The 8,999-nt window shown below is 41.7% G+C and overlaps 1 protein-coding gene across 1 annotated transcript; it reads right to left on the bottom strand.

Annotated features, from left to right (window-relative positions):
* Positions 1–810: 810 nt before the first annotated feature.
* On the bottom strand, positions 811–3,662 carry LOC139477085 (proline-rich protein 36-like). The gene is made up of 3 exons (XM_071259639.1): positions 3,623–3,662; positions 1,727–2,276; positions 811–1,612 (listed from the first exon to the last, which is right to left on the bottom strand). The coding sequence occupies exons 1-3, from the start codon at positions 3,660–3,662 to the stop codon at positions 811–813; spliced, it is 1,392 nt and encodes a 463-aa protein (XP_071115740.1).
* Positions 3,663–8,999: the final 5,337 nt, after the last annotated feature.

The raw sequence follows: 8,999 nt of genomic DNA, 5'->3' as shown, positions 1-8,999 counted from the left end.
TGAATGAGCTGCTGAATGAGCTGCTGAAAGAGCTGCTGAATGAGCTGCCGTGTGGACTGAGAGTGAGGGGAAGCTTCATATGCAAGGGATGTTTGGCTATCTCGCAAATAAGTTGTCTGCTGTGTTTAGTCATGAGATAAGATAAGTTTAGAGAAATATTAACTACTGGAGATCAGAAGAGTTTATAAACATTTAAAAAAAATTCATTTGGATAAGACCACCAGAAATAATTAGACCCCATGACATAGGCATAAGTACTAAAATAATGTTCATTGGTTCACTCACACACACCTATTCTCATCCATCTTTTCACCAGCAGCCCGCTCTCATCCCATTTTCAGGTCCTGAACTTAAGAGACTTGATGATTCCTTTGTACAGTTATCTCTTACCAACCATGTACATAACTTAATTTAGGGGACTGTGTGCTAGTCTAGGGGCACACATTGCCCCTCCCTTTTATTTCAGGGAAACTTGATTCCTTGAGAGGTGACAAAAATGTCTGACACAAATTCTTGTACTGCTTTCCTTGTCACTATCAATTACTCTAGTTAGGCAAATGGCACAAGCAACGCCAGTTTTTAGGGAAGTAGTTTTTGTGGGGGATCATGTTCGTAAATAGAGAAAGTGATGCCGTGATGAGATGGGAAAAACAATGAAAAAATCACCTTCTTTATTTCCCATCATGCTGTCTGGCACTTAGAGTCTTGTCTTGAGTTAGAAGGCAGTTTGTTGATTTGTTTTGTGATTGATACACGGAGAGACAGTAGCCCAGTGGTGACAGTGGTTGTCGGTGGAATCCAAGGATGGGTTCACGTCCCATCTTGGTGCCTGTGAGGGGGTGTTTCTGCAGGGATGCTGCATAGAATGTCACCAGTCAGTTGGAGGAATGAGGAGACTGTGTAGGCTGATGGAGGAGACTGTGTAGGCTGATGGAGGAGACTGTAGGCTGATGGAGGAGACTGTGGGCAGATGGAGGAGACTTTGTAGGCTGATGGAAGAGACTGTGGGCTGATGGAGGAGACTGTAGGCTGATGGAGGAGACTGTGTAGGCTGATGGAGACTGTGTAGGCTGATGGAAGAGACTGTAGGCTGATGGAGGAGACTGTAGGCTGATGGAGGAGACTGTGTAGGCTGATGGAGGAGACTGTGTAGGATGATTGAGGAGACTGTGTAGGCTCATGGAGGAGACTTTGTAGGCTGATGGAGGAGACTGTAGGCTGATGGAGGAGACTGTGTAGGCTGATGGAGGAGACTAGGCTGATGGAGGAGACTGTGTGGGCTGATGGAGGAGACTGTAGGCTGATGGAGGACACTGTAGGCTGATGGAGGAGACTGTGTAGGCTTATGGAGGAGACTGTGTAGGCTGATGGAGGAGACTGTATAGGCTGATGGAGGAGACTGTAGGCTGATGGACTAGACTGTAGACTGATGGAGAAGACTGTAGGCTGATGGAGGAGACTGTAGGCTAATGAAGGAGACTGTAGGCTGCTGGAGGAGACTGTATAGGCTGATGGAGGAGATTGTGTAGGCTGATGGAAGAGACTGTGTAGGCTGATGGAGGAGACTGTAGGCTGATGGAGGAGACTGTAGGCTGATGGAGGAGACTGTAGGCTGATGGAGAAGAATGTAGGCTGATGGAGGAGACTAGGCTGATGGAGGAGACTGTGTAGGCTGATGGAGGAGACTGTAGTTTATTGGAGGAGACTGTGGGCTTTTGGAGGAGACTGTAGGCTGATGGAGGAGACTGTGTAGGCTGATGGAGGAGACTGTAGGCTGATGGAGGAGACTGTGTAGGCTGATGGAGGAGACTGTGTAGGCTGATGGAGGAAACTGTAGGCTGATGGAGGAGACTGTAGGCTGATGGAGGAGACTGTAGGCTGATGGAGGAAACTGTAGGCTGATGGAGGAGACTGTAGGCAGATGGAGGAAACTGTAGGCTGATGGAGGAGACTGTAGGCTGATGGAGATAGACTGTGAAGGCTGATGGAGATAGACTGTGAAGGCTGATGGAGGAGACTGTAGGCTGATGGAGGAGACTGTGTAGGCTGATGGAAGAGACTGTAGACTGCTGGAGGAGACTGTAGGCTGCTGGAGGAGACTGTAGGCTGATGGAGATAGACTGTGAAGGCTGATGGAGATAGACTGTGAAGGCTGATGGAGGAGACTGTAGGCTGATGGAGGAGACTGTGTAGGCTGATGGAAGAGACTGTAGGCTGCTGGAGGAGATTGTAGGCTGCTGGAGGAGACTGTGTATATTTCTTCCGTAACGTCTTTCCTGAAGTTTCACAGTTCAGAGCATAGAACCTAAATTGTTGCTTTTATCAAATTCTAAAAATATGTTTTTGCTGATAACTATGTTTTGATTAATATTTTGTGTCACAGCTGAAGTGAAAGTTATGTGCATGTACCAAAGAATGTGTGGCCTAATCTGAAGCACCAACTATTTATTTAATCCAGATAAAATATCTGAATTTATCTCTTTTAGAGGGTAGTCAGTCAAAGGGAAGATGTTTCAGCCATTTCCCGACTCTGACAGAAAACCCATCAGGTTTGAATTTATGTAACCTTTTACAGGAACTATGCACACTTGCACTGTACAATTTAACAAAATTCAAAACTTTCTTCCTGTTTTTTTCGTACATATCTTTTGTTTTCTCTTCATCCTTCCTGTCGGCTTTTTCTCAAACGTTTCCCTAACAACTAACCTTTGATGATAGAAAGGATAGCCTTCTGATCTGGTTTATCAGCACATGCATATGTTTCTGTGTCTGTGCATATGGTATATGTAGAAACAAGGCCCATATGACAATACTGGAAGATGTACGCTTTACTAAAGCAAGCTGAAGGCTTTGGCCTATCAAGGGTCTAGGCTATCCTTCAAGTACTCCTCAGGCAAATAGTATTTGACATGCAGCTGTTTGGAATCCTGGGAGATATGTTACACTTCCCTGTTGGAAGATGGAAGAATCACCTGTTGGAGATGGCGTCATAAAAATGGCTGAAATGTGAAAAATGACTTTTGTTGTCTGATTTTTGATAATATTTTGTTTCATGGTTGTGTGCTTTGCTAAGGTTTTGATTTTCTGGCGGAGATGGTCCATGCAAGTAACCGGGTTTCAACCAGATGACTTAATGTCAATAAATATAGGCCACAAAATCCATTTCATTTTCAAAAGAAATCTCAGCTATAAGCACTTTATTGTACAGTATGGACTGTGTCATTAGCATGTGTTTATGAATCACTATCAAATGTATGATACCAGGTGTTTTGAAAAAAAGGTGAGTGTATCCTGCCCACGAGTGGCACCTGTCACAAACACATGCAAATACTAGTCAATTGTTCACCTGAAAAATGTTTTTAGACAATTGTCACTAAGGCACTTAATTACTTACTCAAGATATTAAGATTTTGTATGCAGAGATGTGATTGCAACGTGTGAGTTTTAGGAACTTCTAAATGCCTTACAAAAATCACAGCATCTGATGAGTTTCAGGGTACAATGTGTCAGGTCCATTCTTTGTGCTCCACACCAAGACCCGATAGTGGCTGAAAGAGTGGACTAAGTAAACCTCTAATTTACTCACGTCTATACTACTCAAAAGAAGTTAAGGACCACTCACCGGGTTCTTTCATATGACTGTAGTTATTCTGTGATGCCATGACAGATTTATTACAGTAATGTGAAAGAATCGGGTGGTCCTTAACTTCTTTTGAGTAGTATATATTGGAGGAAGAAGTTATTTAAGTTTGTAAAAGCTAATCCTCCTTATAATAGCAAGCACTATGTAGGGTGGTGGGGTATCCTTGTGATTAATGCAATCACTTCTCAGGCTGAAGGCCTGGGTTTGACTCTACACACGGGTACAATGTGTGAAGAAAATATCTGGGGTCCCGTGCACACACACACACACACACACACACACACACACACACACACACACACACACACACACACACACACACACACACACACACACACACACACACACACACACACACACACACACACACGCGCGCGCACGCGTACACACACACACACACACACACACACACACACACACACACACACACACACACACACACAAACACTCTCTCAAGAAGGCAGCCAAGGCTAGATATTGGGAGGGGTCATTTTATGTTGAGAGGTGAAATGAAAATTGGAAGCTCTGGAAACCTGAAACAAATATACCCAAAATAGCCCATGCAAGTCTATAATTGCGGCAAGTCTAGATTACTGCAGGTCTGAAATTGAAGAGAGTCTCTGGCTCCTTTATTAATTTTTAGCATGATGATTTCACAATATTTTTTTTCTGTAAGACGTGTTCATTTCAAAGACTAGATGTTAGTCTATGAATGATTCTAACACATTTAAGAATTGTCTCTAAGTTCCGATGTAGTAGGGGCGGTCGGGTAGCTTAGTGGTAAAGCGTTCGCTCGTCACGCCAAAGACCCGGGTTCTATTCCCCACATGGGTACAATGTGTGAAGCCCATTTCTGGTGTCCCCCGCCGTGATATTGCTGGAATATTGCTAAAAGCGGCGTAAAACCATACTCACTCACTCACTCACTCCGATGTAGTAATGATGATATTGCAGTTGAAACTGGTAGATATACTGAAATGGAATATGATGGAAGATTAAGGCCATATTGCACATCAAGGGGCCATTCCTATATTGAAGATGAATTCCATGTGTTATTTGCTTGCAGTATTTATGAAGAAATTAGAAAAGACGATATTGGTAAACTAATTCATGAACCTTATACGGGGCACGGGTGGCCCAGTCGTCTAAGGCGCCGCGATTCGCTGTGCAGAGTTGCGTCCCTTGGGCACGCCAGAAACCTATGATTGTGTGTTTCTAGGTTTGTCAGCACCATACCCGTGCTCGTGGGTTTCACCGAAGTGGCAAACGTCTGAGACCTGCATCAATTCGGGCTTTCCTCCCACATTAAGCTGACACGCCGTGATATAACTGGAATACTGTTAAAAGCAGCGTTAAACCCAACTCACTCACTCACTCATGAACCTTATACCATGCATGCTATGGTGAGTCTTTTTTTCAAAATTAAAACCATGAACCCATCTGTAACATTGGTTTACTCTTGTATTAGAAGAAGAGAAGAATATTTATTGTACAAAACACCCACAGGGGGCAGGGTACAAAACATGAACATGACTAATTAAAACATTGACATACAAAACAATACAAATATTGCTATGATTATATTACTAGAGAGGAAATGCAGATTTTCTTTGCCTGAACATTTTGTGAATGAAATTAGACATAATTTTTGCAAAGGTCCCTGGTGGATTTAATAGTAGTTTTAGCGATAGTAGGTGCATAGCAAAGCCGGGTGATGAATTTAGTTCCCCTCTCAGATCTTTGTAGAGAGGGCATCGCAACAGGAAGTGTTATTTTGTCTATGAAATACAAAAAATGAAAAAGAAAGTATCTGAAAATAGTATACATGTTTGTACCCGGTACCTGCCTAGGCATAAATATTAAATCTGTCTGTATTTTGGTCTGTTAATTTGTTGGAGGTGTCAGCCTCTCCCTAAGCCATCTCTGGCTATTGTTACATCAGATTCAGTAAGTCAACATATTGGCAAAGAAATATGACTGTGTATATTTCTTCCGTAACGTCTTTCCTGAAGTTTCACAGTTCAGAGCATAGAACCTAAATTGTTGCTTTTATCAAATTCTAAAAATATGTTTTTGCTGATAACTATGTTTTGATTAATATTTTGTGTCACAGCTGAAGTGAAAGTTATGTGCATGTACCAAAGAATGTGTGGCCTAATCTGAAGCACCAACTATTTATTTAATCCAGATAAAATATCTGAATTTATCTCTTTTAGAGGGTAGTCAGTCAAAGGGAAGATGTTTCAGCCATTTCCCGACTCTGACAGAAAACCCATCAGGTTTGAATTTATGTAACCTTTTACAGGAACTATGCACACTTGCACTGTACAATTTAACAAAATTCAAAACTTTCTTCCTGTTTTTTTCGTACATATCTTTTGTTTTCTCTTCATCCTTCCTGTCGGCTTTTTCTCAAACGTTTCCCTAACAACTAACCTTTGATGATAGAAAGGATAGCCTTCTGATCTGGTTTATCAGCACATGCATATGTTTCTGTGTCTGTGCATATGGTATATGTAGAAACAAGGCCCATATGACAATACTGGAAGATGTACGCTTTACTAAAGCAAGCTGAAGGCTTTGGCCTATCAAGGGTCTAGGCTATCCTTCAAGTACTCCTCAGGCAAATAGTATTTGACATGCAGCTGTTTGGAATCCTGGGAGATATGTTACACTTCCCTGTTGGAAGATGGAAGAATCACCTGTTGGAGATGGCGTCATAAAAATGGCTGAAATGTGAAAAATGACTTTTGTTGTCTGATTTTTGATAATATTTTGTTTCATGGTTGTGTGCTTTGCTAAGGTTTTGATTTTCTGGCGGAGATGGTCCATGCAAGTAACCGGGTTTCAACCAGATGACTTAATGTCAATAAATATAGGCCACAAAATCCATTTCATTTTCAAAAGAAATCTCAGCTATAAGCACTTTATTGTACAGTATGGACTGTGTCATTAGCATGTGTTTATGAATCACTATCAAATGTATGATACCAGGTGTTTTGAAAAAAAGGTGAGTGTATCCTGCCCACGAGTGGCACCTGTCACAAACACATGCAAATACTAGTCAATTGTTCACCTGAAAAATGTTTTTAGACAATTGTCACTAAGGCACTTAATTACTTACTCAAGATATTAAGATTTTGTATGCAGAGATGTGATTGCAACGTGTGAGTTTTAGGAACTTCTAAATGCCTTACAAAAATCACAGCATCTGATGAGTTTCAGGGTACAATGTGTCAGGTCCATTCTTTGTGCTCCACACCAAGACCCGATAGTGGCTGAAAGAGTGGACTAAGTAAACCTCTAATTTACTCACGTCTATACTACTCAAAAGAAGTTAAGGACCACTCACCGGGTTCTTTCATATGACTGTAGTTATTCTGTGATGCCATGACAGATTTATTACAGTAATGTGAAAGAATCGGGTGGTCCTTAACTTCTTTTGAGTAGTATATATTGGAGGAAGAAGTTATTTAAGTTTGTAAAAGCTAATCCTCCTTATAATAGCAAGCACTATGTAGGGTGGTGGGGTATCCTTGTGATTAATGCAATCACTTCTCAGGCTGAAGGCCTGGGTTTGACTCTACACACGGGTACAATGTGTGAAGAAAATATCTGGGGTCCCGTGCACACACACACACACACACACACACACACACACACACACACACACACACACACACACACACACACACACACACACACACACACACACACACACACACACACACACACACACGCGCGCACGCGTACACACACACACACACACACACACACACATACACACACACACACACACACACACACACACACACACACACACACACACACACACACACAAACACTCTCTCAAGAAGGCAGCCAAGGCTAGATATTGGGAGGGGTCATTTTATGTTGAGAGGTGAAATGAAAATTGGAAGCTCTGGAAACCTGAAACAAATATACCCAAAATAGCCCATGCAAGTCTATAATTGCGGCAAGTCTAGATTACTGCAGGTCTGAAATTGAAGAGAGTCTCTGGCTCCTTTATTAATTTTTAGCATGATGATTTCACAATATTTTTTTTCTGTAAGACGTGTTCATTTCAAAGACTAGATGTTAGTCTATGAATGATTCTAACACATTTAAGAATTGTCTCTAAGTTCCGATGTAGTAGGGGCGGTCGGGTAGCTTAGTGGTAAAGCGTTCGCTCGTCACGCCAAAGACCCGGGTTCTATTCCCCACATGGGTACAATGTGTGAAGCCCATTTCTGGTGTCCCCCGCCGTGATATTGCTGGAATATTGCTAAAAGCGGCGTAAAACCATACTCACTCACTCACTCACTCCGATGTAGTAATGATGATATTGCAGTTGAAACTGGTAGATATACTGAAATGGAATATGATGGAAGATTAAGGCCATATTGCACATCAAGGGGCCATTCCTATATTGAAGATGAATTCCATGTGTTATTTGCTTGCAGTATTTATGAAGAAATTAGAAAAGACGATATTGGTAAATTAATTCATGAACCTTATACGGGGCACGGGTGGCCCAGTCGTCTAAGGCGCCGCGATTCGCTGTGCAGAGTTGCGTCCCTTGGGCACGCCAGAAACCTATGATTGTGTGTTTCTAGGTTTGTCAGCACCATACCCGTGCTCGTGGGTTTCACCGAAGTGGCAAATGTCTGAGACCTGCATCAATTCGGGCTTTCCTCCCACATTAAGCTGACACGCCGTGATATAACTGGAATACTGTTAAAAGCAGCGTTAAACCCAACTCACTCACTCACTCATGAACCTTATACCATGCATGCTATGGTGAGTCTTTTTTTCAAAATTAAAACCATGAACCCATCTGTAACATTGGTTTACTCTTGTATTAGAAGAAGAGAAGAATATTTATTGTACAAAACACCCACAGGGGGCAGGGTACAAAACATGAACATGACTAATTAAAACATTGACATACAAAACAATACAAATATTGCTATGATTATATTGCTAGAGAGGAAATGCAGATTTTCTTTGCCTGAACATTTTGTGAATGAAATTAGACATAATTTTTGCAAAGGTCCCTGGTGGATTTAATAGTAGTTTTAGCGATAGTAGGTGCATAGCAAAGCCGGGTGATGAATTTAGTTCCCCTCTCAGATCTTTGTAGAGAGGGCATCGCAACAGGAAGTGTTATTTTGTCTATAAAATACAAAAAATGAAAAAGAAAGAATCTGAAAATAGCATACATGTTTGTACCCGGTACCTGCATAGGCATAAATATTAAATCTGTCTGTATTTTTGGTCTGTTATTTTGTTGGAGGTGTCAGCCTCTCCCTAAGCCATCTCTGGCTATTGTTACATCAGATTCAGTAAGTCAACT

The sequence above is a fragment of the Haliotis cracherodii genome, unplaced genomic scaffold, assembly GCF_022045235.1.
Source record: "Haliotis cracherodii isolate W230 unplaced genomic scaffold, xgHalCrac1.p SCAF_31, whole genome shotgun sequence".
NCBI lineage: Eukaryota > Metazoa > Mollusca > Gastropoda > Lepetellida > Haliotidae > Haliotis > Haliotis cracherodii.
This window is presented reverse-complemented; position numbering and strand designations above follow the sequence as displayed.